Here is a 19,383-nt window from a genome sequence, read left to right on the forward strand (position 1 = left end):
TCCCCCCTTTAAAGAACTAGTCTGAAATTTAAGTTCAACTGGAAAATTCTTTCAGCGAGCAAACTTTCAGGATTTCAGAGAAGACTCTGAACACCAGCACAAGCAGACACAAAATTTGACTCTGCTCAGATCTGCCCAGGATGCCAAACATATGCCGTAGAGCAAAACAGCACTGCTGCTCAGTGCCCCAGTCCTTACTGTTGCTGAGGCTATATCCTGGCAAAATAGCTCTGCAGCATACACCAGCAGGAAAGAAAATAACATTCAACTGCAGCCAGGTTTAAGAAAGATTAGACAGCACTTTCAGGATGTCTTACAGTCCAAACCACAGCCTTTGGCCATGCATTTTCTGTCCCACATGTTAGCAGTACCCCACACACCTACTTACCTGTGCAAGACACACCATCCTCTGCCAATTCTGTGCCTGGCTCACAAAAGCAAATGACTTTTTGAGTCTCAAGATCAACATGGCACTCGTCCATCTCACAGTGACTGCAGTTAAGGTGCAGCCTAATTTCCACCTCTCCGTGCCCCTCTGTCACTAAGGAGTGGATGAAGAAGCTCAGTTAATTACTGTAAAGACCATTCTTATAATTTCCTTGGGTTCACCCTTTTCTTTCCTGGCCTTTAGTCCCTCCAAGATCAATCACTGCAATATCTTCAAGACTTTCTGGCTGAATCCACCAGGCCAGAGTGCATCTGTATTTGAAAATACTTCTGGCTGTTCTAAAGGAAACGTCTGTTTTTTTAAAAACAAGTAGATTTTTTTTTTTGGTTGTTGTTTTCTGAACACATTGCAAACATACTAAAGACACTGACTTCTGGAGTGGCACTGCTGGGCAGCACCTGGATATTTTACCAAGGGATGCTCTAAGGAACTTGTTTGTAAGTGAATAGTCGGGTTTTTTGTCTGTTTCTTTCCTAAATTATCAGAGCTATGAGGTTACCACTTTCCTTGTCCAAAGTTATTCTGTAGGCTGGAAGACTGTACTGCTGGGAGTGTTTCCTAATAGGCTTGATGTTTCCACTCCCTGTTTTGTTCCTGCTACTTCTGTCTATTCTCTGCTGTATTTTATATACTTTCTGCCTGCTCATGTTCATGACACTGAGCTGTACCCCAAAAGGTTGTAAGGGGTCCTACTATTTTTAAAATGAAATAAGCCCATGAGAAGACTTCTGACCAGAAGGAATACCTTTAAGTGCTGGAGTGTATAAAGTACCAATTGGATTAATAAAGGACACACCATCCTCCCCATCCATCTCTGGGTCATTGTCCACTGCAGCATTGCCACCTATGTCAAACCAGAAGTTACCTTAACAGACTGAGGCTCATAAAACAATAAAACACAGATAAACATGGCAACATGCATGAATTCAGCCTATTTAGGGAGGCATCCAAATGAAAAAAGAGAAAAAATAAAGCATTTAATATATAGGGAATATTTAGCAAGCTGTGGCTTGAACTACTGGACTTCAGAACTTCAATTTAATAATGAAGCTTGTGACAATCAATCAGTTAGCTCTGTTTAGGTAGACTGTTGCAAACTAAGGCACAAACTTCATCTTTAACCATTTGGATGCTGTGAAATATACAAGCCCTTGTTAAAATTTAGGTAGACAAGAGACTGGAAAGCACCAGTCCTCCAGGGCTAAGTTAGTGCCCTTGCTGATCAAGGCATGTACTGTGTCAGCAGAGGGAAGGGATAACCTGATATCCTTCCTCTCCTCTGCACCCTGAAAGCAGGGTGGTCCACCAGGAGCGGGGACTGAAGGAATTTATGAGTTGCTCATTAGTGCTTGAGCATATGGAACACACCAGAAGCAAAGTATGGGCAATAGATAGCAAATATTAGGAACACATATATTTTGGACTTCAAGCATGCAACGATTCCCCCACCCCACCCAAAAATAGCTTTTTCCCTTTAATTGTCTTCAGTGAAATTAAAAAAAAAATCATGTGAGTCATTCTGTTGGAAAAAGAAGCATTACACAGGAACATTGGTACAAAGCATGCACTTAATCATTTAAACTCATGACTTCCTCTCAAAATTTCTATTCTACCATATACTTAATTTAAGCTGTGGAGAACCAGGGGTTAAATAGTCCACCACAGTGCAGATGGCTGCAGAAACTATGTGGCCCAGGAGACTATGGGTTAGTAGAGATCTTGAATCTGGCCCACACCAGTTGTAATCAACATAATGCCATCTGACAGCTGCCCTGAGTCACAGAGGCACATGAAATTAGCTCTTTGTTGACTGAAGTCATATTAAGAGGGGTGCTGGCTGGCAGCCTGAGCCTCTGCCCCCAGAGACCACCTGTGCAGGACCAAGGCTCACCCACAGCAGGGCAGGGGAGAAGCTGCATCTTTCCCCTGGCATAAAGTGTGACTGCCAGTCTCCAGGACCAAAGTCCTCCAAACACAGGTGCTGGCAACAGGAGCACAGAGCTGTGGCTCCTCCTGCTCCAGCACTGTCACCCCAACATGAAAAGCTCAGGAATCACAGCAGCATCTTAATGTCATGTTTTGCAGAGCGCAAAGCCAGAGTTGCAGCTGAAGGACTGGCAACTGGCTCTTTGCTCAAAGCCTAAATGAGTTCATCCAGTGCTAAAAAGGCAACACACACACATACTAGTACATAACAGTCAAATATGCTAGCTACAGGAGAGTTATCATCAGCATGTTGCTGATCATTAGCACTAAAGGAGGGGAAGGGACACCTTGAACACGAAGCCACTTTACCTATATATCCTCCGCCTCCTCCACCTGAGGAGCACCCCCCTCCACCCCCTCCGAAACCCCCTCTTGTCTCCCACCCCCACTTCTTCATGGCCTGGGGGCAGGATCTTCCTCCAGTAGCACCTTCCAGCAAGGATTTTCCTGACCACAGGAAGGAAGTGTTATCATTCCAGCCACCTCCACCACCTGCAGTTGAGAGAAGAGAAAAGGCACAGCCAGGGGTAACTTTTTTGTGTAAAAAATGCTGGAGGGATCTGCAGGAGAAGCATCCATTCAAAACACCTCAGCTGAAAGTCATCATCTGCATCTCTTTTCACCTACCATACAAGGATGAGTATTTTCTATAGAAAAGGTAGAAAAGGTAGGAAGATATCCCAACCTACTCTCCAAACACTTCTTTCTCGTTTTCAGAGCCTTCCCCTTCTCTTTGACTAAAACACTCTTGAAATAAACCAGTGCCAATTCTAAAGTAGAAAAAAACTGAATTTATTGTAAAGGGTGTGAAAACATGTCCCACTCCTGCTCTTCACACAACATACCAGTGATTCACTTTCAGCTCTGCTGTTTGCTCAGTCCAAGGTTTCTTCACAGAGACTTCTAGACATGGTGCGATTATACTCTTTCGGCATAAGCCAGAGAAACTCTGAGAGTGTCCACACAGCACAAAACAGTGCAGGGACCAGGACAGTCACATTGGCACTGCAAACTCCCACATTAAAAATCAAACGACTTTGTTTATGAGAGGTACTGCATTATTTTGGGAGAATGTAGCCATTGTTATGACTATACCATCTCTGATAGCCTCATTTACCCCAAGTATCCAGCACTGTGGGCACCTTCTATTTGCATCTGTTATTACCCTCTGTTCCCCCCGAACTGTATTTTCATGAGTTTTGCCTCACATTCTTGTGAGGAGGAGGAATCTGGGAGTACCAGGTATTCACAAAGGTTTTCTTAAAAAGAATAAACTCTCCTTACCTGCAGCTCCTGAATTTCCATTCAACCCTGGAATAGAGGAATCATTCTCCAGTCTTTCTGGATGGAATGTGTCCGTTTTGGCCCTGTAGGCCCTGCCACCACCCCCTGCTGCAATTATCAAGGGGACCGGTTCTCCGTTCTCCATCTTAACAAATTCAGAAATAAAGACAATGTTTAAAATGAGTCAGACATGGAAATGGAAGTTCAGCCACATCATAGTTACTGCATGTTGCACCAAGCAGGCATCTAGGGCTGCTCAGCACTGCAGACTGTCATTGCATTATTTATGTACCCACACCCAGAAAATTATTGAATAGAAAAATAAAGAGCAGTCCTACCAAGTTCTGCTACAGGAAACAGCCATGTCAGTAGCTCTGTGAATTATACCTACCATGGTGATGGCTCTTAGAAAGGCTGTAATGTCCCATGTGATGACTGGTATCAAATGAAACAGCTAAGGAGCACTGTTCTGCACAGTGTCTCCCCTGAGACCAGTGTTTGGAATGAACACTGTCTCAGCTAGCACAGGAAAGGAAACACCAGTGGTCCACAGCTACAGGACTGCCAACAGGAAACATGCAGGCTATCCTCAGCTTTCCTTGTCAGGCTAAATGTATAGCTGATGTCTCACATTCTGCAATGCCAGAGGTGAATAAAGTCCTGCAGAATTTGCCCTTTGCTGTAGAACTATGCATCAGCATCTCAGTTTTTATTGAAAAAACAAACAACCCAGTTCAACCCATTATGTTTGCAAATGATACTTCAAGCCACTGAAACAAGCGTGGCCATATTAAACAGCAGTGCAAAGAAGCGTGAAGGGCCAGCCCAGATCCCTACATCTCTGAAGTGGAAATTAGGGATACCCAGAGGTCACTCTGTGGACCCTCTCCCTGAGGTGCATAGGGGATTTTTCAGAGGCAGGTGGCAGGATGTATTGATGCTGAAGGTGCATGGGGACTGTGTTTCCATACCTTAAATATGTAAGTGGCACCGCCCCCGCCGCCACCTCCTCCTGCCCATTCATTGACACTTCTGTTCACACGAATCTCTTCTTCAATCACGTTGTTCTCTCCAATGCAGACTTTCTGGATAACATCATTTGTCTGCAAACAGAAGACCAAATCTGAATTCAGGTAAGAAACCTCCACTTCCTTGCACACATAGAGACCTCATGAACCCTTCACCATCCCAAAGCAAGAAATTGTCCTCCAGGGAAACTACATGACCAGAACCAAATGAACGCTCCTCTAGAAGAATCTGGCTTTTTGCCTCAACCTTCACCAGAAGAATTTGTTGCCAGTTTTAATGGAATTATTTTGAAGCAAGCCCAGTGCTGATACCTATTATCACATAATACACTTCCATAAACTTCTAATATACAAAATGTAGCAGAATTTGCTGCAAATATTTCCCAGCACTAACAGTTTGTATTTCACAAATGGCGAAAGGGAGTAACTCAGCAAGGATGTGCCTTGTCCCACGTTCACGACAGCCAAATGGCAGACAGAGAACCCAAGTTTATTTACCTCATTTCCTGTTGGTTGGGCCAAGCAGCCAAGGTGCATCTCTGATGATCTTAGTAGCAATTTTACTGCAACTACCAATGGCTACCAAAAGAGCAGCAGTCCCATCTTTGACTGCAATGTTCCCCTGATGTTAATGAAAATACCTCACAAAAAAGCCTCCACATTTCCTACTTAGCATTTTTCCCCTTCCATCAATTATCATTGAACACAGTGAACTTTCTGTATTAGGCAAATCCCTGAATTCACTAACTGATTTCAATCACAACATTAAACCATGATTTATACCTACTTCAGGACTATGACCTAACTAATGTTTTGGTTTAAAATTGGAGCACTAAAAGTGCATGACAAGCAGGACCCTGCTGTGAGCACTTTCAAGCTGCAAACTTTGCTTCTAGCTTATTTGACTTTACAGGTTTTGTCTCAGTAACACTATCGTGTTATATTGCACATATAATGCACACTGAACTTACTAAACCAACATCGCTTTTAGGGGAAAATGCACAAACATTTGCTATGGTAGGATTGACCTTCTGCTTCCTTCTACTTTCATGTATGTGTTTTCTTTTGGAAGAAGAACCTGATAAAAGCATAGTCAAATTACAAATTATTCTGCTGACCACACAATATATTCTAAGTTATGCTAGAGAATGAGTGGCATCCCTTTTGTGTGCCGACTTGCCTAAAGAGCTAACAGTCCTCCTTTCTCTGTTTTTTCCCTCTCCTTAATTGATTTGGAGTTGGGTGGGAATGATTAATAAAATGACAAAGTCAATGACCCAAAGGAACCACTAGATTACAAAAAAAATAATCCTTCATGGCAAAGACATAACTGATTACAATCCAATCTAGTAAAAGTCCCCTCTACAAGTCAATGCAATCTCTTTGCCTCAATGAAAGAATTACATTAGCACTCAATAAATTCTCACTAAGATTACAGTGGCCTGCAATTTAATGAGTCCATATATTACCCTCAGCTGGAATGTCCTAGTTAAAGACGCTGGATGGACGTTTGAGTTAGGCCATTTCTCATTTCAAAAAGGCTTTATATTAATGGTTTGTTTGCAGATATGTGTAATTCTAGTTTTACCATTATTTACTTCAGCAGCCAGCCTTGAGAACCCCTTTTACTTGTCTATATCCTTCAACCTTTCTCTGCTCTTACAGACTGCTAGGCTTTCATCTCTTGGAAGCCAGCCATTATCAGCTGAGAAATGCACATCCTTTAAACATCCAGCTCAAACCTGTAGGTGAAATTTCACCAGGAAATGCTTAGTTTGCTCCATGAGAGTGTCCTATTCCCACATCCTCCTCCAAAGAATACTTAACAATTAATATACTACTGTGCATGCAAATAGTGCCCATCTTTCTGTCAAGACATTTGCAGCAAGGGTTGGTTAGTAACATAAAAATCAGGACTGACCCAACCATGATTGATTTGTCTTTCCTATTCCCCTACTGAGTAACCAAGCAGGCTCTGTGACGTGGGTATCTCTAGAGGTGCAGAGAATATGATAATGGCAGGGTTGGGCTCAATAGTGGAACAAGGGCAAAACCCTGCAAAATCAGCCTTGAAGACTGATCTCCAGAGGAACGGAAGGCAGGGTTGTCTTTTGTCTCCAAGCCCTCACACAGGTGCTCTGAGATACTCAGACCACTCAGGAACCTGTTGTGTATTATCAACAGGGCCCAAATGTTGAAAAGAAGCGAGCACAGGGACATGGTGCTTCATGCTCTCCCAGTAAAACTGCACCTATTTCTTGACTCCTATAGTCCCAAACCCCTCGAGGACAACGTTTTTCTGTGTGAAAAGACAAAACTCCATGGACTGGTAGAAAGGATGAAGGCAAAACATAAAGGCAATCACTTACACTAGGACAAGCATCTTCTCCTTGCTGTCCCACCAAGATATACAGGGTATCATCCTTCTGGAGGTCAAAAATTCCCAGCACAGACACTCCGTGGGACCGCACCATGGTGTTCTTCCCTCCTTTCCCACCTGCAGCTCCATAGCCTGAGATGCTGCAGAAGAAAAGACAACAACCTGAATTGTCCCAGGCAGGTGGAAGAAAATACAAACCCCTTTGGAGCACTGAGCATTTTGCACACCTGAACACAGTGCTCTGAAGACCTGGTGTTCTAAATAAACCTAAACCCAAAGCCTGAAGACTGATTTTCTGCTCTGTTTGAATCTGTGAGCTTGAGTAGCTACAAAACAGATTCTTTCACATTGATTATTGGGCAAACAAGGCTGAGAACAGAGCGAGCAAGTTCCTATAGTTTCCAGCTTTAATATATGAAACACATCTTGTTTCCCAGAAGGCACATCCTTGAGAAGTTTGCAGCAAGGAAGAGAAAGAACAGAAGCAGGAGAGCTGGTAAAACCAGGACATATGGCTAAAGAGAACATTAAGCATGAGATTGACAGAGGGAGATTTGAGAAAGCAGACAGCATAACTGGTCCTGGTAGCATGGACCAGATGGAAAACAGCTCTCTTATTCCCAGGACCAGAGGAATACAGAAAGAAAAGTAGATGGAGATGACACTACCTGCAGTAAACAAGGAAGGCAAAAGCCTCCTGGCCAAACTCATGGTGATCAGGAACATCTCCCTGTCTCCAGCCAGGAGTGGGCAGGTCACACAGAGGCTGCTGCAGTCTCAGTAAAGGCTCTGGCATTTTTATTTCAAACAGCCAGATTCAGAGGTGCTTACTGTTGCTGCTGTACCCAAAGATGTGGCTGTAACATTGTATTTCTCATCTCCTCCCTCTCCCTTTCTAACAATGGACATACTTACAGCAGCTTTTAGCAAAGGATTTTAAAGCACTTTTAAAAAATCATGATAAAACACACATTGCTGAAACAAAACACAGAGTTACTCAACTTTCTGAGCAGGTGAATGATGGTGCAGCAACCCAGTTTGGATCTGAAATAAGCAGGTAATTCTCCACTGACATTAGTACCTTTCCATGTGTTTCTGTGAGAGCAAGATTCCACCTGGAGCATGTAACCAGAGACTGCAGGACTCAGAACTCAAAAATTGCACTCGGCTTCCTACCAGGAACAGCATAGGTGCTCTGCTTTAACACCTTCTTTCCTCCAGCACCTGGCTGCTCTCTTCCCAGCACAGTCCTGCCTGCAAACAGGCAGTGTCTCATAAAGCATATTAGATCCTGGCAATGTGACATGATTATGTTCATGCCACTGCTGATAACCAAAGCAATCAGTCCTCAGCTAGGCTGTGCCAGAGCCAGCAGAAAAAGTGATGGACACAGCACTGGGCCACCCTGAACAGATGCTGCATGAATCTGAAAATTGAGTTGATTTACTGTAGAATTTTGCAATAGCTAATGAGGTGCACTACCAGGCACAGCAAGCTGGCAGGGCTAATTGGCAGTAGGGTCCATACTTTTCCATGTAAGAACATATTTTGCATACAAGCAGTGATATCAGAAAGTTCAGGAAACCCAGTCTGGCCTCACTCAAAGGCTGAAGACAAAACCCAGTATATTCAGGCAGCAGCCATTCCTTATTCAAAACAGCTATCTCTATTTAAACAGCTATCTTGACTTTAAACCTTAAGAGGATCCCCTTCATTAGCAACACTTTTATTTTAGAGGTGGAAGGAAGCCATTTAACCATATTGGCCTTGAAGAAAGGTTCAGCCCATTCAGATCAAGAACACAGAGTACCTCCCACTGCCTTCCTTCTTTTTTTTTTACTATGACACTTGTGGAATCTGCAAAAGAAGCTCACACCTTCAGGAAGGGTCAGGATGGGCAGAGTGCAAACCAGGGCTGAAGAAAAACATGCACCCTAACATCCAGATTATGGGAAACACTGGAGCTAGCCTTGAGAGTATGAGAAAATGCTGTACTTAGCCTGGCTGACTCAGAATGACACTTTTTTGCACACCACTGGGCTGTGTTCTTGTGCCACCTTACAAAAGGAACCATGAAGAAGAGAGGACAGTGGAAGTGATCACAAATGGGGCACTCAGCAAAATGGACCTAAACCTCTTCCTTCAAGAATGGAAAGAAGTAGGATAAAGGATGATGATGTGTAATTTATTACAGTCCATTTCTCTCGTACTTGGTCATAAGACCTAGATGACCAGACCTTCTGAATGCCTAGAAGGAGATCTGAAACAAAAAATATTCTTTTATAATGTTTAACTTCATTGTTACACAATGTGAAGTCCCATGAGAGTGAACCAGAACATGTAAAAACTCCAGTTTTCCAACATGGGCACTACAGTGTGTGGCAGCCTACCCAGACCTCCACAGATGGGATTTTCTGGGTGTGGTTGGTTTGTGCTTGCAGAGTTTTGTGCAAAATTGAGCTGTCTGTGTTTTAATAATGCATATTCTGCCTCATGTTCACAAAATCGATATCCTTCCTGAGCAATTACCAGGAGTGTACATGACACAGTGTAAAACACACTGATATGGCAGAACACCAGCTTTCTCCAGAGCCCAGCAGCCAGCAGGGGGATTCTCTCCCTGTGTCAGGTGTTTCAGCAGTGCCCATCAGGAAAACTTACAGGACCCACACTGCAGCAGGACCGCAGGGCAGAGCTAAACACAGGCAGTAAGTCCAGACTCTGGGAAGCCCTGGCATTGATATTGCAACTTGACATTTTCCTAGGGCTATGCTATGCTGGCAGACTCTGCTGCCCCTTCAGCAGACCAGAATCAGGAAGATGTCAAGTTAATTTAAGCCCACAATTGCCTCCTGCTTTCCCCAGGCTGTGAATTTTCTACTTTAGCCTTAAGAGGTGCAGAAGAGAATGTCATCCCTTTATATTTATGTTATGCACGACATTATACATCTATTATCTATACAGAACTTTAAAGTCTGTTAGGTCATTTATAGGACTTAAATAGACAGGTCATGCCTGCAGGGCCCAGGGGTTGTATTGTGCAGCAAAAAATCAGCCTACAGTTGCACAGGAATTGTGGCTCTTCTTGGACTCTGCTATTAAAGAAATGACAGTGCTGTAAGCTTTTGGGCTATTCTGCCTCTTCATTTTTGGGCTGTACTTTATAACCATATTTACTGGATGCTGGTTCTGAAAAATTCTATTCACCTCAGGCAACTCCTTGTTGATAGCTGGGTAAAGTATCATTAATGCTTTTTGCATTACCATCAATCCTTGTAGGAATAGGCACTCAGGCAGAACTTGTGCCTAGCCTAGCCAGTTTCTCAGAACTGCTTTGCCCTAGACCTCTATTAGAGACTGACATCTGGCCTCAACTTTAGCATTCTTTTTCAATATAAAAGAAAAAAAAAAAAGAGATTAGATCAGAAAATTGTAACTGAAATTTGTTCAAAGCCTTCAACGGAATGCTTTGCTTTGAAATCCAAGACACCATCATTGCTTTCAATATGGAATGCTGCATAAAAACCACCAGTAGACAGTCACTGGTTCAAACTGACAGCTCTGCTTACAAAATGATGCATGTAATGGCTTCACGTTACCATTCAGATACCGTGAACTACACTTTGATTGTACTTCTTTGCCCAGCAAGAGCAAAAGGGAAAAATGATTGGTAAAAATCTGATTAAGTAGCATTGAACCGTATCTGATCACCTCTCTTTGAAAACAACTCCACAGGGAGATTTAAGTGTTAGAACCCTCACAGTATCACAGAGCCTACCATTTAGGTGGCTGGCTTCCAAAATCAATTCTACTGTGGTAAGCCAGGCTTACAACCTCAACTTGCTGTCTCTAGATTCAAAAAAGTGAAGATGCTGAGCAGAGGTTGATGCAAGCTGTCCCGTAAGAAATGCTGACACATGATTGTGTCTTTCATGCCAAGTGAAGGGTGGGAAAAACTCATTCTGATCCCAGGGCTCCATGAATGCCAAATGGAAAATACAATCCTCTTGGTCTGGGGAGGTGAAAATGCTTCATTTTCAGCTACTGATAGAGTTCTCCCAACCTGTGGCCACTTAGGCTAAAGATTTGCCTGCCTCAGAAAGTTCCCTCTCTTTCACCAAAAAGTTGCATCTTCCAGGGAGCAAATCTGAGATGGGAGAGACTGGAAAACACAGGCTCAGTGATAAGTAAAACCCCAGCAGATGTGGCCAAACTTCTGAATGTAATACTTCAAAAATGCCTGGGGTGTATCTGCAGCTTGGATCGTTCTGAGCACAGACACATCACGACAATCAGAGGCAGCTCCCTTACCTGTATGTGTTGGTTGCTGGTACTCTCCAGATCTGAATGCCTTGGAGAATGCCTTCAGCTCCCACCACCACTCTGAGCTTGGAGTTCCTGTAGGCATCGTTGCACTGGCTCTGAGTGGGGCCATAGGGTCCACTGGCACCACAGGTTGTGAACAACCACTGATCTGAAAGGAGGACACGTGCAGAGCATGACCCCAACACCCACGGACCAAGCAGCTGCTCGGCTCTTCAGCTGCTCTGCTTCTTGGACCAAGAGCAGAGCCTGGCCCTGAGGTTTTAACCCAAACAAATACCCCCAGAATTATTTTAAAACTCTCATAGTTCTGCGTACTTCAGTATTTGACAGCTTTTCATCAGCATCTCTAGAAATCTATCACAACAATAAACATAGTTTTACTTTTCCTAAGGCTCAAAAAGGCAAAGAGCACAGAGTAGAGAAAAATCCAACAGAGTCCTCCCAGTTTCAGGCTCTGCTCTCTGGGCTGTTAAGTGCTCATTCATAATCTCAAGGCTGATGCATTCCAGCCCTTTCAGTTTCTAGAGACATTTGGTTATTGAATTTATTTTAAATGGGAAAGTAACTGTTAATTAGATAAAAACCTGTAAACACAACACCATCACAGTGATTAAAACATAACAATAGATTAATTGAATTTTGAATAATTGTTTGCTCACAGGACACTCAAATTAAGCTTCAGAAAGCAAAACACCTGACTGAGGCCTGCAAAACAAGCATCCAGCTCTGCATTTCTAGGCCAGATCTGTGGGTGTAAATCAATGCCTCCCAATTACAGCCATTTTCATCAATTGGAAGTACTGATCCTGTACAAATACATTTCTAGATCAAGGCTTTGTTAATTTGTGCTTCTAAAAAACCTAATTTTAAAAATTTGAATACATGGCTGTGGCAATTATGTCCTTTTCCCTAAAGATTCATTTTAGGAGCACTGCAGTCCCAAGATCACAATGCTTTTGTAAAACCTACCTTGTCCTATTTTCTAGTATATCAGGAAATACTTCATATATAATCAAAACTAAAATCTAGATGGTAAATAAGTGGACAAAGCATTTTTTGTGAACATGACATGATTTATCAAACATACTTATTAATAATCTAACATACACAATCTAATAAACTCTATTAGGTAGTTCTACTGCATTAAAGATAAAAGATTTGGAATCTGAAGTTTTTTATACATATGATGTTGCTCCAGCCAGCCTTCCACAAGGCCTTCTCAAAGGGCACCATTTCTCCACCAGCTTCCACAAAAGCAATGCAGATTCCTTCAGTGGTGGTAGTAAATAGTTCAGACAGGGCATTAATTGGACTCAATGTCCAGGAGTTGGACTCAATGATCCTTGCAAATCCCTTCCAATTTAGGATGTTCTATGATTAGCTTGACCTGCTTCTTGGAATTCAGAGCTATTGTCTAAGCTGATGTGATTTAGAAATGATGGTCTGCACGTGTCTGGATGAGCAAGGCCAAAAGTTCTACCACTGCTGTTACTGGAGAGGTTCACCCTCCAGAAATACAAGAAAACACATTAGCTTAGCCAGGAAAAAAGGTCTGAATTATCTTTTCACAAACTAATCCTGAAGATCAGCTAAATTCCTTCTTACAAAAAGAGTTCAGTGAATGAAATGGATCAAAGAATTTGACAGAACTTTAAGAAATACAGCAACTGGTATTTCTGAAAAATTTTGGTAACACAGTGTTCAGCAAAATTACCACTCTGTAAAAAAATTTCACAGTCTAAGTACTGCTGAGAGAATAATCCCATCTTTCTGAAAAATCTACACCACCCCTTCTCAAAACTCCCCTGCAAGGGTCCTCTACAGATATTGTCACTGTTACTTGTTTCATTTACATACTAATTTCACTTATTTCACCAATCCTTCTGCAGTGGGTGGCAGTATGAAATCTTAAGATTATAAGACAGCAAATGGAAGAACTTTCCTCTCTTCCTTTGCTTCTGATGTACCCCCCAAAAACAGATAAGTGGGTAAAGGCACCTAAGGAAGAAAGGTCTAGAAGTTACTGAAGAAAAATGCTTCAATAGCTCTGAACAGTTTGGCACAAGAAGTTACTTGTCTTTATCCTTGCAAAACCCACTCCAAACCCAAAGGAAAATCTCACACTAACTGGAAGATGAGAGACTCATTCTGTCAGCTATCACAGTGATTTAACATTGCAATACCCCAGCGGGCTTAGCCACCTGCACTGAAACATATGTTTAGTAAAGCAGGCAGGTAAGTGGAACAATAAGAAGCCACTTGGATGTCTCCAGTGAAATATCAAACATGTTCCCAAAGGTAGATGCAGGTGACCTTCAAGGGGGCAATAAGCCCAAAACATGAGAGAATCAAAATGGAAAACTGGAAGTGATAAAACCTAGGACAGAGCACAGCATGTGCAGACTGCTGCCATGGTTAAGCTTTACATTTCTGATTTAGTCCCTTGAAATAATACACATTTCTTAGGTATCTGCCTACCTGACCTTGGAAACTTATCTCTAGATGATTCCATATGTAATACACAGCACAGCTGGACCTGAAACTGGCTGCTCCTGGCTCCCACTGGGTTCCAGGGACTGGGGATCAGTGAACTACATCTTATTCCAAAATGCTTTGAAATGGCCCTCTGGTTCCTCAAAAGCCCTGGTCGAACAGAAGGAGAACGTCCTTTTGCTGCAGACTTTACTCCTTCAGACTCTGAACTGAAGCAACCAGAACAGCTTTTGCATTTTCTGCCTTTAGGGCTGACTAGAGGGGGCTCACTTCCAGTGCAGAGGCAGTATCAGAGTAAAGACAGACATTGCTGGCAATTTGAGATTAGACAATCTGGGTTTTCAGATCTTGAGAGGATGGGGAATGGAAAAGCACAGTTATGCCAGGGAGGAAAATGCAAGGAACCTGGAGACAACTAGCACAGGAGGTGGTATCTTGGATTTCTGAAGTGGTCCTGTTGTAATGGGTACAGTGGTGCATACAAGATTGTCTGTAAAGCCTCCCAGGTTCTGCAGCCAGTGCTAGCAAGAATATTTATTTGCTTTAATCAGGTAGATGGTAGACAAGAACAGGAAAAGATGTGCTTCAGAACTAGCAGAGCTGGGTAGTGATCTTTGCCCAAAACATTGTAGGAGGAAGTCCGGCCCAAGTGAAGTCCATGGAAAGATTGCACCTGATTCAAACCAGCAGGGATTTAGTAAAACCTACAGCCAGGTGTTGCATGATCTCCTCATTTGTCGCTGCTGCACTGATGTGCAAACAGCCCTACTCCTGTTTAGAAATACTGGAAGCCAGTCCAACATGGAACAGCTTTGTCACTGAATTAAATGGGACATAATATGACACAACAAGAAGTTGCCCCTCATTTCAAGATAATTAGAACAGATGGATCTTAGTTACAATTCTGGATACAGACTAAAACCTCCACATTTCCTCCCTGCCATTTCATAAAGCCAACTCTCAGTGTGCAGATACAACAACAGCCCAAGAACTAAAACCTCTAAAACCTCTAACCCAGCAGCAAAACAGAGCACTGCCTGCCTTAATAACCCACCACTACTTTTTAAAAAGTAAGATTTCACTCTCTGCAAAGTATTGATTTTCTCTTGATTCTAGAAATGACTGCAGCATGTCTTATGAGTTTGGAGAGAGCATTTCTACAGGTTGCTGCACGCCACAGCAGTTTACAGTAATTCAGTTGGAAGCATTATTTTGATCTCCAAAGACTAAAGCAGCAGCACTGAATCGAAAATCCTTAAGTAGCTTGGTGAGGAGCATAGATTTTTTCCATCCGTGAATAGCTTGGTCTGTTGCATAGTGCACAACACATCCCTTCTTCCTTCTGCAGTGTGTGGCAGGATAACACTGCCAGCACCTCACACACCAGGGGAAGAACAGCAGGACTTTTCAGGCTAAACCTCCCCTAAAAACTAGCAGATTGTGGAATTCTGCCCAACTTCACACAAGTTACATATACCCAGTGTCCAGAAACAGCTGAGCATTCCCATGACAAAAAACAATAGGTAGTTTAATGTAGGGTCCCTGTATATTCTGCAATTGGTAGTTGCAAGATGCTACCCAGGTTTAAAAAATGGAAATATCTGTTTGGGGTGGGGGTGTGGGGTGTGGAGATTCAGATTGGACTACTAAATTTCAGTGAATAATTTATGCATCAGTTCAATTTGATAGAATCCTCCCTTTTAAAAGAAACACAGCAGAAGAAACATTAGGTTTCTGCCTGTTCACCCACACACTTGCCCTCCTGCTCCCTGGCAAGCTCCCCAACACATTGGCAAGGTCCCAGAAGCAACATTTTGCAAAAAAACAGGTCTTTTTGACTCTACTAAAACAATTGAAAAAAAAATTTCTTCCTTCATAACTTTTCCTTCTGTAATGAATTCACTGATTGATATATTTACACACAGAGCTGCTCATCCTTTTACACAGCAGTAATTCACACAGTTTGTCTAGATACATGAAATGCACAGCAATCAAGGTGCTGGATTTCAGCCACAGCAAAAGCAGAGTGATGTCCTGCTCTTGGAAAACAAAATGAATAAAACCCCACAAGACTTAAAATGACTGATTTGTTTGAAGCTCTGATACTACTTGCAGCCCTAGGCAATGCTGCTGCAGGCACTGTTGCAAATAACAACCAGCAACACTGAAGAGAAAACCATGGAGCAAAGCCTAAGGCACATTTGTACTTCTAACATAGACAGCAATTTCATTGGCACATGTACAGCTCACAAACACCATGCCACAAAACAGACAGAGGCATTCTGGCTATACCTCAAGGGTTTAAACATATTAACTGGCATTTGTCAAATCAAGCTGGTTTGAACCTAGTTTAAACCCACTGCCAACCAAAACTTTAGTGATTTGAGCAAACTGCCAACCAAGCACCATGGCACTTGGCTTGTTTTGGAACCTAGAGCAACACGTTGGTGAAATGCATCAGTGCTTTAAAACAATGTGTAGACAGTTTGTGTAACTTGCTGTGACAACCTCTATTCAGACCAAAAGGCTATTCTTACTTCCAACAGAGTAAAAACCCACATTAATAAGGGCTATAAATTCTCATGTTTCAGAAGCATAAGAACCCCAGTGGCTAAACTTTTGGATGCTATTAATTCTTCCTCACAGAGTCCATTTTACTTCTTCTCAGGCAGATGTCATCAAGCTTGATGCCATGACCAAGTGGAATGTTTGCTTCATATATTTGTAAAAACCTCCATAAGCTTCCCTTGCCTGGCAATATTTGGCCAATATGGGAAATCAGAGGCTTACAGAAAACTTCCCACCATAATCTTCACTAACATTTGGCTGCCACTGGCACCAGGGATTGTGTGGAGAGCTGTAGATTTTACTCAGTGCATGAGCAATCTCAGTTATGCATTACCAATAATTCCAGTGGTCCATGCTGGAAGCCTGTAGGCAAAATACACTACAAGCATATACAAGAAACAGTGAGGTAAAGATTTCAATTTTGCTTTAGGTTCTGCCATTTAACAGTGCTCTGTGAGCAGTAATTGGAGATTATTACCTTTCCCAGGATTGAATTTGCCAGAGATTAATGGGGCAGGGGTTGAAAGATGATGGTAAATGGCAGAACTAGGTTGTGCTCACAATCACAGTCCCATACCTGTTAAGTGTGTCTACAAAATGCTATTAAGGGGATATAAAATGATGATAGAAATTAGTGAGTCTTGCCAGCAATATGAGAACCAGTCACTGAGGTACGGCTAGACTAAGAGAGGTTGGCTTTTCCACTCTTTCTGGAGTTACTATTTCTATCTTTATTTTCTAAATGAGGGCAGCAGGGGAAGACTTGGATATGCCTTTCAGTTCAACAGGAGGAGCATCTGCAGTGATGGCAAACATATGCCTGACCAATCCTAAGTATCATTTCAAAGAAATACTCAAAAGCTTGATTCATGCTTTAGATTTTTCTTAAGTGTTTATAAATAAGGAACACTCCCAGGGCATTCTTGTAGGAAACCATGGTCAGTGTAAGAGGACTAGCTTTGGACAGCAATGAGCACGCCTTGTTTCTTGCAACCTTCTGAAACCAGCCACTGACAAAGCAGCATGAAGAAAACACATTTCTTTTCCCTTTTATGATTCACAAAGAGTCTTCCATAAATGGTGTTAAGTGATACATGCTACCAACCTTTTTGGAATTTCTTTTTGCTCATAATTACAAAGGATGGTAGAAATGCTCGTTAGATAACAAAGACCAAGTTGGGTGGAGGTGGAAAAATTATTTAAAAACATTTTCTGAGATTTACAGCAGTTTCTGTACCATTTAAACTGCCATTCTTAAGAGCAAGCGGCTTTGAAATGTAGGTCTGAAACCTGTGAATTGCCCTGTTTATTTCAAGTGCATGATTAACTCTAGAGAGCAATTATGCCAATTCAACTTTGCTAGGTTGTATCTGGTTGCATGCTGATTTCCAGTATTGCACCGTTGCTATTTTCAATCCTACAGAGAAAACAAGTGTAAACACTGCAATAAAGAAATTCATACCTACATATTGTGAGATCCCACTATTGTGTCTGAACATTTCCATCACTGTTCTGAATGCTACTTTTGTTGGGGGGGGGGGGCACTGGGCTGTTATTTACTGTGTTAATTGATGCATAATACAAAAATACAATTCTGCAGATACCTTTATTGCATTATACCAACAGTTCAGTTAGTATAATTGCATACAAAGAGCAACCAAATGTAATTTTCTTTCACTTAATACTTGCTCCGCTGTCCCTTTCAGCTCCTTCATCTGATTAACTAATGTGACTGAGAGTTCTTCCGAGAAACAGCCATGGAAGTGCCCAAAACAGGACTCTCCCTGCTGGAAAACACAAAATCTGTGCAACCACTAAATGCTGTGGGGAAGAGACTGGAGGAAAACAGTAAACCAGTCTGGGTAAGAAAATTATTTGATGGCAGTTTCCATGCAAGAAATCAGGGCTGCACAATGACTGGTGGATGTGCAGAGCAGAAGGGACAAAACAATGCAAGATTTGAGGGGAGAAAAGGTTAATATTTTTGCATATTGCACAACATGCCATTTTTGTACTGTGTGCCCTGACACAAATAAGTTGTCAGTGGGACAGAAGAGAAGCTGAAACATCAAAAGAGAGGCTATCCTCATGGTATTTAAAGGCTATTCAGAAGCACCAGAAATCTTTAATTAAAGCTTGATTGCTCTGTGTCTTGTTATCTCCTTTTGCCTACTGAGAATCCTATTTTGTCTCCTTCAGCTTCTGTGATAGTAATTTGTTTACCTCGAGTTCCTCATTATTGCTCCCTGTATCTTTACATGCCTGAATTTCCCATATTCTAGCCTTGTGTATAAAAGGAAATTGCACTGGTTTGATATAAATTGACTTTTTAATTGGTAGTTGAATGATAGTATGGTTTGAGAAGCTTTCAGTTTTACTTAAACTAATACCTAACCAATTTAAAACCAAAGCCAAAGTAAGCCTGGGTTTATAACAGAATAAACAGCACTCAGCCTTTTGTACAGATTTAACCATCTCAATGAAAAATCCTGGTTCCATTAAAGCTGATTCAATCTTCTGGCATATGCAGAACTTTTTACAACTGTTTTTCCAGGCTGCTTCTAGAATCAAGTTTCACCTGCAACCTTTCAGCAAGAAGCTGGTATTCCGGCAAATAACACATCATTAGTTAATTGAAAAGGAATTGAAAGGAATGCACTTCAGGTCTTATTGTACCCAGGGTGTTCAGACACGCTGCAGTGGGCAACACATTTCTGGAAGCTTTAGGCTGTTTGACATCATGGCTGTAATTTGTGTTTCGAGTTCTCCAGTGTACATGACCTGGAGGCACTCTGAGCCATGACCAGCAGTGGCAAGGCTGAAGAAGCAAGTCAGTAGGTGCAGGGCCTGAGAACAGAGAGGACAGGGGG

The 19,383-nt window shown here is 42.2% G+C and overlaps 1 protein-coding gene across 2 annotated transcripts in view; it reads right to left on the minus strand.

Moving 5' to 3' along the window:
- Positions 1-19,383, minus strand: part of ALK (ALK receptor tyrosine kinase) — a 308,338-nt gene that overhangs the window by 26,353 nt on the left and 262,602 nt on the right. Inside the window, exons 12-18 of one of the 2 annotated variants that reach the window (XM_038131012.1) lie at positions 11,438-11,600; positions 7,116-7,266; positions 4,690-4,821; positions 3,719-3,863; positions 2,744-2,926; positions 1,194-1,292; positions 389-541 (exon numbers count right to left, since the gene is read on the minus strand). In XM_038131012.1, the coding sequence (XP_037986940.1) occupies positions 389-541; positions 1,194-1,292; positions 2,744-2,926; positions 3,719-3,863; positions 4,690-4,821; positions 7,116-7,266; positions 11,438-11,600 (1,026 nt within the window). Of the gene's footprint in view, positions 1-388; positions 542-1,193; positions 1,293-2,743; positions 2,927-3,718; positions 3,864-4,689; positions 4,822-7,115; positions 7,267-11,437; positions 11,601-19,383 lie in introns of those variants that run through there. The other variant, XM_038131013.1, reaches the window with a different exon arrangement.

Source organism: Motacilla alba, chromosome 3 (genome assembly GCF_015832195.1).
Source record: "Motacilla alba alba isolate MOTALB_02 chromosome 3, Motacilla_alba_V1.0_pri, whole genome shotgun sequence".
NCBI lineage: Eukaryota > Metazoa > Chordata > Aves > Passeriformes > Motacillidae > Motacilla > Motacilla alba.